The sequence below is a fragment of the Poecilia reticulata genome, linkage group LG12, assembly GCF_000633615.1.
Source record: "Poecilia reticulata strain Guanapo linkage group LG12, Guppy_female_1.0+MT, whole genome shotgun sequence".
Classification (NCBI taxonomy): domain Eukaryota; kingdom Metazoa; phylum Chordata; class Actinopteri; order Cyprinodontiformes; family Poeciliidae; genus Poecilia; species Poecilia reticulata.
The window spans coordinates 12,901,806-12,915,511 of NC_024342.1; the positions used below are offsets into that span (position 1 = coordinate 12,901,806).

Genomic DNA, 13,706 nt, shown 5'->3' on the forward strand with positions numbered 1-13,706 from the left:
TACTATTGATGTCTGTGTTGAAGCGGGGCAAGGCAGGGGGAATTGTTCTCAGAGTTCTGCCTTACCATCACTCATTAAAATGGTACTTTAAGTGGGTAAAGAAGATCAAAACTGCTCTACATTCAAGATTTTATTTTTACTTGGAACAGGGTCACATCATCTGGGTAAAAGTCTCTAACACAACCTTTAAACCCTCAACCTTCACAAACATTTCCTGACTGATGGATGGCTTCATGGCATGGGTATTTGATCTTAGACAATTAAAGAAATCTATAATCAAATGGCATCTCAGGAGGGGACAGAACTGTCAATACTTTTTTTTTTTTATGGAGACAATACCGTAAACCCAATTTACCCTACCTATTTTCAGTTTAAATTGATCTATTTTCAAGGTATTTTATTAGACAAACAGGTCTGATTTGTATCAAGTTGTACAGAATCCAATTTAGTCCGACCTAAAATCAAATCAGTGTGATTCTTTTTAATACCGTCTAATCAAAAATTCAGATTCAGATCAAATTATACTCACCCCTATTCAATTGAAAGTGAATGGCAATTGCACCTAAAAAGCCCAACTAAACGCATTGAGTTGTTGACTTTGCATCAACAGCCTCATCCTGAGCAAGCATTGGGTGACAGTGGAGAGGAACCACTCCACTTTAACCTCCAATATCACCACTCTTCAATTTGAGCAGCTGTCTAAACAGATTGACTGGGAGCTTAAGGATCAGCATATAATTTCATGTGGATGTTTGTGAGAGTTATTTAGAAGACTCGCTTCAGATGTATGTGTGAGCTTCCACATACATTTGTTTATTTGACCAAAACTCCCCATAAGATGACATAAATGTTTGTAGAGAAGAGGTTTTGCGTTGAGAGAATTCATCAGATTTCACATAGAAATCCAGAGCCTGGTAATCATATGCCATTCTAATCACAGCTATCGATAATAAGGGAAAGCTTCAGTGGCCCGTTGTGCATTTAAAAACCCCAGTCTGAGCAGCGGAGAGTGTATTTATGCTTTCTAACCCAGCTGGTGTCTGTGGTGAGGCCAGCGCCCTTTCGCTGATCTCCCCTCTTTGTTTTGAGCTGCCGGGGCTGTAAACCATATGCTGCGGGACAGCAGTTCAATCTGATCCAATCAGACCTCCCACCAGGCTGCAGCACCAGCAGCATAGGAGGAGGCGATGCAGAAGTGTAGCCTGGCTTTGATGTGTGTCTGAAGTGAGGGCAGGGCCCAACAACAGCTGTGCAGACGAAGGTTTGATTCATGGGAACAAAGGAGTGAGAAAGGGGAAAAAAAGAAGGTATAAGTCTGTTTGTATGACCTTTTAATGTTATCTTAAACTCGGTTAAGTCACAGTGATGAACATGTTTTCTGTAGACCTACAGATTTTAATATTATATTAATTTTGACCTAAATCAAAAAAATTGACAGACTGACTGATGATTTCACAGGAACTATCAACTGGCCTTCAACATGAGGAAAAAGTGCAAAACCTGATGGATTCTTTGCACTGTCGCCAACCTTTTTAGACGTTGATGTTCAAGGATACTCTGCTCATTCACTGTGATTTAGCTCTTTAAAAGAATATATTTCATTTGCGACAATCTTTTTTATCAATAAAGCAAGGAGAATTATACTTGAAACATTCAGCCTTCTATAAAGGACACTCATGGTAGGGTCTGCACCTTTAATCATTTGTAGAAGCCTCTCTGTAATTTTGGAGGAAAGTTCCTCTCACTTCTAGTCTTCAAGGCAAAATCCCACATAATTCTGTTTTTTTTTTTTTTTAACTACAAAACAAATAAAAATAACAAAAGTTAAACATTTTGACAAGTTTGGATGAAATCGAAAATGCACAGCAAATAGCCCAGAGTTAATTTAACTCTGAAGAGTGTGAACTATATAAATACTGAAAAAGTGTTGATATCAACTCTGTGGGAGTTAAATCAACACTGGAAATTATGTTGTTAACTCCCACAGAGTTGATATTGGGCTGCACAGTGGCGCAGTTGGTAGAGCTGTTGCCTTGCAGCAAGAAGGTTCTGGGTTCGATTCCCGACCTGGGGTCTTTCTGCATGGAGTTTGCATGTTCTCCCTGTGCGTGCGTGGGTTTTCTCCGGGTTCTCCGGTTTCCTCCCACAGTCCAAAAACATGACTGTCAGGTTAACTGGCCTCTCCAAATTGCCCCTAGGTGTGAGTGTGTGTGTGCATGGTTGTGTGTCCTGTGTGTCTCTGTGTTGCCCTGCGACAGACTGGCGACCTGTCCAGGGTGTACCCCGCCTCTCGCCCGAAATGTTGGCTGGAGATGGGCACCAGCACCCCTCCCGACCCCACTGAGGGAAAAAGGGTGCAAGAAAATGGATGGATGGATGGATGGTTTAAAACGTGGGGAAAAAAAGTAGCGGCTTATAGTCCAAAAAATACAGTACATAGTCACAAAGCACAGCCTTGCCTTATACATTTGGGTGTATATATAGCTTATCTATCTTGTGATCCAAGGTACAAATATCAGCATGAAAAAGGCAGCAGAAGTTTTTTGTTTTTTTTCACTTTATTTTACCAGGTAAACCCCATTGAGATCCAGATCTCATTTTCAAGAGGGCCCTGGGCAGAAATCTGCAGTACACAGCAACCTGGTTACAAAATAAAATTCATTAATACATATGCACAATTATAAAACAGTATAAAACAATTTAAAAACAGTGACACTGTTTAAAAGAATCTCGTTGCCTGTTTTGAAGAATCGCTTGAAATGAGTCCAGTGAAACCAATTCTGACATCTTGAGTTCAGACTGGAGCTGATTCCAGTCTGAAGGAGCATCACACTGAAAGCTTGCTTTCCTTTTTCAGTTTGGCAACGTGGAACATGCAAAAGAAAAATGTTGTTGGAGTGTAAAGAATGGGAATTAACAGATCTATCAAGATCATCAGGTGATTGTTTCTCCGTACGCTTAAAGGAGGCCATTCAGCTTTTGCATACAGCTCACAATGATGTGTGAGACGTCTGCTACCGGTTACAAACCTTAAAGCACAATGATACACAGTATTTAATGATTGAAGGCATTTGGTCGAAGCATTCATATATAAAACATCACCATAATCCAGGAGTGGCAGGAATGTTGCAGCTACCAATTTACTTCTAGCTTTAAGAGAAAAACAAGAACCATTTCGGTAATAAAACCTAATCTTCATTTTCAGTGTTCGTAACAAATTTGCTATGTGATTTTTAAAAGAAAGCTCTTTCTCTAAAATAAGGCCAAGATATTTATAATTACTGACAAACTCAATTTGTGTTCCTACAGCAGTTGTAAGCAGTAGAGGGATTTCTGGTAGTTTTCTAGAGTGTGAAAAAAAACATTGCTTTTGTCTTATCCACATTCAAAACCAATTTCAGAGTTTGTAAGTAAAAGCAGACTGCAAGCTTCCTTTCTTTAAAACTTCTAACCTCAAGCATGTGTCTTTAATAAAGTATTTTATTTGACAGCGCATTTTCAAAGCACCCAAGGACACTTTACAACATTAAAAACACAAATTAAACAGTAAAGAAATGCCTACAAGACACAAAACACTTTGTTGCCTAACCTACTCTTCAAGTGCGCTCCAGCTAGCTGACTGAACCATGAACAGTCTTACACAGACATCCAATGTTTATTTCAGTGTCTATCAAAAGCACAAAAAGTACACAGTAGTACTTTCAGTAGGCTGGAAAAACAACTTTCAACTTCTAAAGAGATTTACTGAAGTGTTAAGACAAAGTCTTCTTGTAGACCAGACATGCAACTGGTTTGTTTCTGATCATTTCTGCTACTTTCTGCAACAAATTCAACCAACAAAGTGCTCCCAAAATTGCCTTTGGAGTGGACTAAATATGCATCAATAGGCAATAGTGCCACACAAACTTGGATGTCTGGTGGTTTAAGGCAAACTTGGGATGAAACTGTAAAGGTGGAAGAAGTTAAATGGTTATGGTTATTGTATACTTTTGAGATTCACTGTAAAAGATTTGTTCTTAATTGCCAGAAGACATTTAACTCTCTTTTAGGTTTTGACACCTTTCAGTTCTTGTTCATTTATCTCCATAACTTGTTAATATCAACTTAGCTGAAACAACTAGTGAGATAAATGTTTAACAATAACTGTTTAGTCATATTCCATGGCCAAAATTGCCCCACATTATACAATAAGATTTATAGTGGGGGAATCTTGGCTTTCACTACTTTGTTTAGCTGTTGAATTTTTCGTATTCTACCACAGTGAAGCTGCCAAGCTGATGTTCTAAACCTCAGGGAAAAAAAGTTAATTAAACGGCCCCTAATTTCTTCACGTCACACTCTGCCAGTCTCACCTCGCTGATATCTCACATCCTCCTCTAACATCGTCAGTGTCTCTCTGAGACTTTGCTCAGTTGATGCAATGTCCCTGCCTCTGCATATCCATCTTCTCGTAAGGCGACACGAAAGCACATTACCACCGCCAGAACAGACCCGTACTGTTGACCTGTGTAACTTTTTCAGAGGTTTGAAAATCCCTTGAAAAGTTGCAACCTGGTCAGGTCAGGCGGGAGGTAAAAAGTCAGTGTTGGTGCTTCAGCAAATTGTGGAGCTGTGTAATAATCTTGAGGGGGACAAAATGAAGCTTATCATACAAATCCGTAGCTGAATAATTGCCTTTGCTAATTCCCTTCCCCCCATTTCCTGCTGCATTGTTCTCAGCGGGAGCCTAAATCCAGGTCCACTAAGTCTGTCTCCCTAATGCGCACGATGATGCTGAATTGTAGAAATTAAGCACCACATTTAGGAGAACAGTTCACCCCTGCTGTGCAGACTGATAGCTCGCGTATCCATTAAAAGTTGTCGTGTGGGGGTAGTAAGGGGGGGAGGGGTTTAGCAACATCAAAAAAAAAGTTTCGGCTGAGCGTTGTTGTTGTGCTTTGACAGGAAGCAGATTGCTTTTATTAATTATCACTCAGACAACAATCTGCCTCTGCAGAATTAACCCAAGTAAAACAAAAGCATCATTAGGCAGGTGAATTTTTCATGTCAGAGCATTGTTTGGGAAGGAACACATGCGAGGCTTGTGATGTTTACGTGCAGAGGAGTTTTAAGGAATCGTTTGCAAAACCTAAGCTTCATTTGCACACGAGCTGCAAAAAAAAAAAAAAAAAAAAAAGACACATCTGCTTGCATTACCCTTGATCCTGTGTGTTGATTTTATATCCCAGCCTTGTCGGTATTTACTCTAAATTTCAAAGCACCTAATCCGTGTTTAAACACACAAAATAATCCATGGTAACAACCGGGTTCGAGGAAAAGAATAGTTCTACAACAAAAATCAAGTTCCTGAAAGGTCAGAAAGTCATTACAGTTCCTGAAAAGTTTTTTTTCCCCCCTATTTGTGTCATTTCCATACATTTCTCTCAGTGCCCATTTATCCATTGTTCATCATTAATCACAAGCTTTAGCTCATTAGTGAGATATTTACACAGGACAGGCGGGGTTGTTCTGTTTTTCAAAGCCAAATTGAATTCTGGTGAGTGTTGTCACCAGTTCAAAATGTAACTTGTAACTAGATCTTAAGAAGAATTTCACAATGGTCACAGTGTTTCAAATGTGTTTTTCTTTTTTTCTAAAAAATAAAGACAAATTTTGAGACAATGAGTCATTTATGACTGACTCCACAGGTTAACTCATTTGATTCCATATTCAGCCAAGTCAGCATTCACTCTACACATTGCATTATGGTGCAGGAAACTTAATTCAGAGGATTACCGCAAATGTCTCCAGAGAAGCTGCACTCGTCGAATTGCCCAACAACTGTGAGGATGATGTTAGTGGAGGAGGAACATGGCAGCCCCAGCTGCACATATTTCCTACAAATCTACAGTGAATCCCAGCATACACACCACTGCTAAAACACCTGTTAATTCTGACATGATTACATTAGATTACATTTCAATATTTCAAAGTATGTTTTCAGCTGTAAGGCCCCACATAAAACCCGGAACAAGTTTATGTTCTGCTTGCAGAACATAAACTTGCAAACCCATATGCTCTTCTGCTAAGCAGAAGAGCATATGGGTTTGGGGGTTTCATTTTCGAAAGACGCTGCCGCGACTTGATGGCTTAGGTTTGCATGTTCTTAAACTAATTCTGATCCACCTTTTGATTCAGTTTCAGCATTTAATTTTCTCGACTTAGACCCGTGACATTAAGCATAGAGAATGTAGAGTTGTGATAAAGCCATAATTAAGTGCATACAACAGACACTGTCAATTATTTTTTTGTTTCTTTTCTGTCTGTTGTCTCTGTTAGGCTTAGTTGCATGAAATGTGTCAAAAAAAACTATCTGCTCTACGTTTTCCCCATTCCTTTCTGTTTTTATTTGGTTAAGAACAAGAGAAAGTTTTACCTTCGCAAATAAAAGTATCTGTGCTACCAATAGGTGTATTGTATCTCAAGAACGGTAGGCCTGCGTTTTACCCCTTCTTACTTCAAAATTTTACGTTGTGCTTTGAAAAACCAATGCTCCGCTTGCAGTTTGTTTTGCGGTTTATATTCATCATTGTCATGTTTTTGCCTTCATTTTCACTCGTATGTTCTTTTTTTTCAGGTAAACAAAAAGAAATGACTCAAGTACAGCGCAAACAAGTTAAGAAAAAAAAAGCAGAGAGTTCTGCAGAACAATTTAGTGCTAGGAAACAGAAGCAGGATCAGCATCCATATAGACAATAAAAACAGACCACATTGTTATTGCAGATACAAAAAACCAAGGGGGCGGGTGGAGAGACGTTCTGCTTCAGTAAACTTTATTTACTGAATGTACTGTATCTATTTTATTGATCCTCTAAAACAAAGGGCATACACCCTATAATAGATACTACTCTTTCTTCATAAGTTAAACGCCAAATTTATTTGCCATATTTCAAACAGAGACTCTATCATACACACCAGTGAAAAACTAACCTGCAAAAACATTGCTGAACATTTTAGCGCTTGGAAAAAAAATCAGGAGAAAATGTTGCAACAGCTGACAGCATCACTGCAAGGATTCACATTTTCATGTAAAGACACCTTAGGCTGCTTGCTTGAGAAAGTACCGAAGGCCACAACGGTTACATCACAGCATCAGAAAAGTCAGTCGCTTCATCCGAAGCACTAAAGGTGAAAGCCGGTATGTTGTCATCACACTTCATGAGTTCAGGAAAGGTGAAATATTGTTGTTATACTTGTTGGAAGCTTTAAGCCCTAAAAGCAAAAGTTTTCTAATGTGTTTTTGTTGGGGCTTTGTGGTGAGTATATGAAACAAGGTTTCATCACTACAATATTTTTGCCTTTGTAAAGCTTTGTAAGTTTCGTATGTGCACGGAGTATAAAATTTCATCCATAGTGTAGTGCTTCACTTAAACGTTTCTCGCATTTTGTTGTCGCACTACCACCACAAACCGTATTACATCTTTGGTGGCTTTTATGTGACAGAACACACACAAAGTAGTGAATAATTGTGAAGTGAAAGGAAAAACGCTGCATAGTTTTCAAAGGTGTTTATCTTCTCCATTCCCTTGAATCTTAAAATCTGAAATCTTGCGATAGAACAAAAGCGTTTGCTGCAGTTACAGCTGCATGCTGTTTTGGGTATGCTTTTCTAGAAACATACATTTTAAGAAACAAAAAAAACAAAACACCCCCTTTACTCTGACACCCCTAAGTAAAATCCAGAAATTACTTGTATATTCAGCCTTCCTAGATTTGTTATTTTTGGAAAAAAAATCTCCCCTGCAATAATTTGATTATAGACTAATAGTTTTCCCCATTGTTGTTTTCAACATAGAAATATTGTCTAAGACATAAAATTTCCTGTCTTACCATAGAATCAGTATTATTTAGGTCTGGACTTTGACTGGGTTTCTAACCACTCTGAACAGTATCAGTTTTTTTCCCCCACACATAGTGCTTTATGTTGCCAAACATCTTCTAAGAAATATTTGCTGTGTCCCCCACATGGCTTGGGACAAACTTTAAATTGACTTCTAATGGCCTCCTTTCAATGTCGGCTTTCTTCTACCCGCACTCAACATTGCAAGACTAATAGCTGTCTTGTCAGCGGAGCTGTGGATCACTGCAGCTCCACCAGAATTACCCCTGGCTGCCGCTCTAATTAATGCTCTCCTTACCTGCCCGACAGCTTAGCTGGACAGTCAACTCTTAAAAGTGTGTGGCTGTCCCGTACTCTTTCTACTTTCAGATGACAGATTGACCAGTCGTTATTAGTGAGATGTTCAAAGTTTGGTATATTGATTTTTGGTATCGCTTTATTCATCACCACAACACTACCCATAATACGTCTTCCTTGTTGCTTGGTCTTCATTATTATGTTTGTTCACAAATGTTCCCTATCAAGCCTAATTATCTAAGATTAAGAAACATTTCATTTTCAGTTATATATTTACTAATTGGGTGCCTGTCGAAGTAAAATGGTTCCATTGAGTTTTATTTAGGGGTTTCAAAGTAAAGGGATATAAACCCACATGCATACCACAACTTTTCAGATTCACAAAACTGTCCTGGTCAGATGAGACCAAAACTGAACTTTTTTGTCCACATCAGCGCTCATGTTTAGAAGGCATTCCAAATATTTCTGACTTCATGTGAATTTATAGCATTGGAAATCCTTTTTTGTTAAATTGCCTTATTGACGATGGGGCTTAATTGAAACACTCATTCATTTACTTAGTGGACAAGTCTTTCATATGTCCTTCCAACCAAGATCAAAGCCGTTTTTAAGACTTAAAGAATATAACAATTAGGGAAGGGAAGGTTTAGAGGTATCTGGTGAATAAGACACTTAATCTATTCTTAGCACTGTGCAATAAAAGCATTTGGTTTGGTAAAAAGCTACTTAATGGGTCACTGGTGGATGTAGAAGAACAAAGCTGGAGCCCCAAAGACCTCAGCAGTCAGTGGAGCTCCAAAAAAACTCTACATTGTCTTTGTTCTTTGCCTTAGAAAAGGGAATCCGGTTCATCCGCACAACACTTCCTGCTCTGCTTCTGTCCACCAGGCGTTCCATCTGTGCTGTCAGTTTCTCATAAACCATAAATACGATGACACACTAGATCCGCCGCTCTGAGCCTCTGTTCTCTCTCTCTTATCCTTCCTTTGTTCACCTGCACCATGTGCTCCTGTAGATTAGAGTTGGCATTTGTCTGTCGAATGCCCCCGGTGAATGCTCCAAGCATGACTGCATGTCCCAAGCTGAAGCTAAAGCTAGGTTAACGGAAATGCTGACTTTAGCCAAGTCGCTGAGGAACTCTAAGCTAGCTTGGCCTGCCGTGCTGTCTCACCATTTGTTTGCAAATCTACAGCTCCAAGCTCAAGGTTTTGTGCTTCCTCACAGACTCAGACAAGGAGTTCTGGGGGCTTCTGTTCATGGTTTGGCTTAACATGAAGGAAATGCACTTTAACAGCCCGCAGCCTTTTTAGGCACCTTTTCCCACTCAGATTTTGATTGGCGGATCAAGTACTCAGGCAGTATTACTGTGGTTATCTCACCATGCCATACAGCCAATAGCCCTTATAATTTTATTTTCTTTCAGCTGTCTGTCACGCCTGTTAATTTCTATAAAAAGCAGATGAAAAGTAACTGAAAATGGTCAATTTAGGGCACAGAGTCAGAGGAGATGGGTCACTGTCACCATGGAGCTTTTTATTTAAGAGACTTTTTTCTTTTTCATTTATCAGTCAGTTTTGGGGGTTAAGATGGAGCGTCTCAGATTTTGTTTTATATAGTTTGCTTATTCAGCTAACAGATTGTATTTTCTTAATAAAGCGAGTGCAATGTTAAATTTACATACGCTTACACATAGGTAAAGATGCATAACCCTGACTGCCTGGCATTAAAATCATTTCAATAACAGGATAAAGCATATTATTTTTTTGTGAAATAAGAGTAAATAAAATTTTTTGGAGAAAGTCACATACTACATCCTGCCTAAACACCAACATCCAGCGTAACGTTTGGATGCTGAATCCTCTGCCGCCCCTTTTGATATTCAGACATACTGATAGAAATTCAACACTAAGATTCTTAGCTACCTTTCAATGATCTATTTTCTTGTGTTTTACAAAGATTCGTTTTTCAATTCTGTTAACATTTCAGAAATGTCATGATCACCAGCTGAGGATAATTCGCCATTTATGCTTTTCTAGATAGCTATTAGTTCAGTTATTCTCGAGGACATGTCATGTTGGCTTATTAAGCACATTAAGCACAACACTGTGACAATCTGACTGCAGAGCTGTGTAAGGCTTTTGTGCGTTGAATGGGGAGACATTGCTGATTTGAAAGCGCTTCTCAACTTGAGGCAAGACAATTTTAAACAGACTTTAATCATTTCAAAGTACTTTGTAGTTACAGTTAATGTCTGTTGCCAGATATTTCTGGGAGAACAGATGAACGTTATGATGAGTTATTTACACTGTATCCAGTACTTCATAGTAAACTGTGTGGTTTGCATACAGGACTTTCTGACAAAGACAATTTTGCTGCTGGTGTTTCCTGTGTTGGTGGAGTTCTGACAGAACTGACGTAACTCAGCCGGGTTTGTAGTTTACCTCACTCACCTTTTCAGAACGACCCACAACTCCTCCACAGGTGTGTGACAGGTGGGCCTCCAATAAACTCAATTGTGTCATTAAACCTACCAGAGTTTTGTGGAACGAAACCCAAAATAACTGCTAATTGTAACTGACCTAAAACAAGAGAAGTTTGGTCTGATTTAACTTCAGATAAGGGGGAAAAATTTCATGTGACTTTTTATTAGGTGATTGTAAATATCTGGTTTCAACTGTAACTGTTGGTCTTCTTCTGTGGATCCAGTAAATTTAATTAGTCCAGCAGATTTAATTAGCATTTCAATGCTCACTGACAGAAATACATTTGGACCTTTATTCCAAGAGAGCAGAGAGAGATGATAGTAACAGATTCACATAGGATAAAGTATTATTCAATATGCAACAACTTTAGATTTTTTTTCTCTCCTTTATGTCATGTTTTCATCCAGAATTGACGCAGGCCTACCTTTTCTTTTCTTGTCTGTCAGACTCTCATGGGATGGACCTATTTGCTGTTGCAGTCCACGAGTTTGGTCACGCCATCGGCCTCGTTCACACCTCAGCCATGGAGTCCATCATGAGGCCGTACTACCAGGGTCCTGTAGGGGACCCTCTGAAGTACAATCTCCCCTATGAAGACAAAGTACGAGTGTGGCAACTCTACGGTATGCAGGAAGACGAATTTCCCTGTTGTGCATGTGTCGTTACATACAGCTCTGGAAAAAATGAAGAGCTCATTGCTCTGAACCTCATTGAAAACCTCATGGTTATTCCATCAAATATTGATTTCTGAACTCCTCCTGTATTAAAACATTAGTATTGTTGTTTCTAAATGAATATGAGGTTGTTTTGTTTGCATTATTTGAGGTCTGAAAGCACCACATCTTTTTTGTTATTTTGACCATTTGTCATTTTCTGCAAAATAAGTACTGTACAACATTTTTGCTTGGAATTTCAGAGACATGTTGTCAGTAATTTGTAGAACAAAAGAACAAAGTCCATTGTACTCAAACACACACCTATTAAGAGTAGAATCAGAGAAACTGATCATTTTTAAGTCTCTTAATTTTTTCCAGAGCCGTATGTGGGAAAACTAAAAAGTTGAAGTAAATATGCAAATAAATACATTTTAAGATATTCTGGTGAAAAATAAAGAGAACTAGGGATGTAGATTGTTTATGGTCACAATAAATGTTTCAGATTAAGAAACAAATTTTACAGCTTAACCTGATTTAAATTTTAAAAATAGTACTCAAATGAGGGCTTCATTTTTTTTAGGTTAATTATACATGCCCAGACTTATCACAACAAGTATTGTAAAATAATTTTTAAAAATCACTTTAACTTCAACCTGATAACATGTAAGGAATAAAAATCTCTTAAAATCTTGATCTAAAAAAATTCAAGAAGATGAGAAACAGTCGTTCACACTCCTCAGTCTGGAGAAAGATGCAGAGCAATTTCTAAGGCTTTGTGACTCCTGCAAACCGCAGTGAGTGTCATTATCCACAAATGGAGAAAACATCGAACGGTGATGAACCCTACCAAGAATGGCCGCCATACCAAAATTACTTCATGAGTGCATCTGCAATTTGTCCAGCAGACTGCAAACAACCCAGAACAACATCTCAAGTACTGCGAAGACTGACTTGCTTCAGTTAAGGTCAGTGTTCATGATCAATCAATAGGAAGCAGACAGGGCGAGAATGGCAGCCTTGGGAGAGTTGCAATGTGAGAACAACTGCTGATCAGGACGAACAACACAAAGGACTGCTTCACATTTACCAAAAATAGATTTTGATGATTTCCCGAGAGTTCTGAGAATAGATTTTTTTGGACTGACAAGAAGTTATGTCTTATTGTGTCCGATGAAAATGTAAAACAGCATTTCAAACACGGTGGTCATAGTGTGGGGATCTGTGGCTGCTTCGCTTTTTCAGGATCCGGACGACTTAACGTAATTGTTGGAACCACGAATTTTGCTCTCTGCCAAAAAAAAAAAAAACAAATTTGAAGGAAATTATCTGTCCATCAGTTTGTGCTATGAAGACGAGCAACTTCTTTACCAATGCAAGAAAATAAAATAAAGATTTTGTAGCCAGAGAGTCAAAACCTGGAGTTAAATCCAACTGGCATGAAAGAAACAATTTTGCCTGTTAAAGTAGGTCAACAATCATAAGACTAATTCCCTGTTTTGATATTGAATCTATCTGATATTATAATAAGCTAAAAACCTAAAACACGTCTTTGGTAACAAATTAAAAAAAGAAACTTGAAAGGAGGAAATTCTCCTTCACTGCTCTGTAGCTGTGGAGGACACCTTAACAATATGGGATTAAAGTCCTACACCACTTCACCTCCTTTTACCTCCATACACTTGTGTCATTTTTACGGCTAGTCATATTTTCCAGCGCTTCTAACATTATGCTTTCTGGCCAGATGATGTGTTCTCCAACCCATAAGTGCTTTCACACTCCCCTTCTTTACTGGCCTTGACTTACAAGCCCCTGCTGTCATTATGTAGTCTATCAGATAAGAACACCTGCTTATGGGGGACAGCTCAGGAGACTCAAGGTGCAGAGGCCTCGTTGTGGAGGAAGCAGCCTTTGATGAGTTTTATAGAGCGTGGATATTGATTTAATAAAAAACACGGAAGAAGTTAATTGGACCCTGTTATGGAATGTGACCTTATCATGCTTCGCCTTTATGCAGGAAGTGTCAATGTGAGAAATAAAAAAAAGAAGGGGAAATGATCTGCATGCAAAGTGTGTACCGCTGGGTTAGGGAATGTGGCAGGAAAGAAATTGAATTGGACAAAAGTGGAGTGGGTTGAAATATATGCATGAAGTGAGAAATGAAAGGATTTTATATTACTGAGAATTATCAAAACATTTTCTAATGTTTTTTTTTTTTTCATCCCATCTTGTAGGTGTCAGAGAATCAGTTTCCCACACGAATCAACCAGGAAACCCCTCTCTTACACCCGAGCCTCCTGTCCTGCTTGATCTTCCTGAAAACAGATCCATTGTCATGTAAGTAAAAGATTAAAATTTTTAGTTTTTTCATGTGCTAATATATATATACATATA

At 38.6% G+C, this 13,706-nt stretch overlaps 1 protein-coding gene across 1 annotated transcript in view; it reads left to right on the forward strand.

Annotated features, from left to right (window-relative positions):
* The window catches only part of LOC103473902 (matrix metalloproteinase-17-like), a gene marked incomplete at its 5' end in the record, with an annotated part of 50,155 nt that overhangs the window by 20,853 nt on the left and 15,596 nt on the right, over window positions 1-13,706 (forward strand). The window contains 2 exons of the mRNA XM_017307722.1: window positions 11,106-11,282; window positions 13,547-13,649. Of these exons, the coding sequence (XP_017163211.1) occupies window positions 11,106-11,282; window positions 13,547-13,649 (280 nt within the window). The remainder of the gene's footprint in view (window positions 1-11,105; window positions 11,283-13,546; window positions 13,650-13,706) is intronic.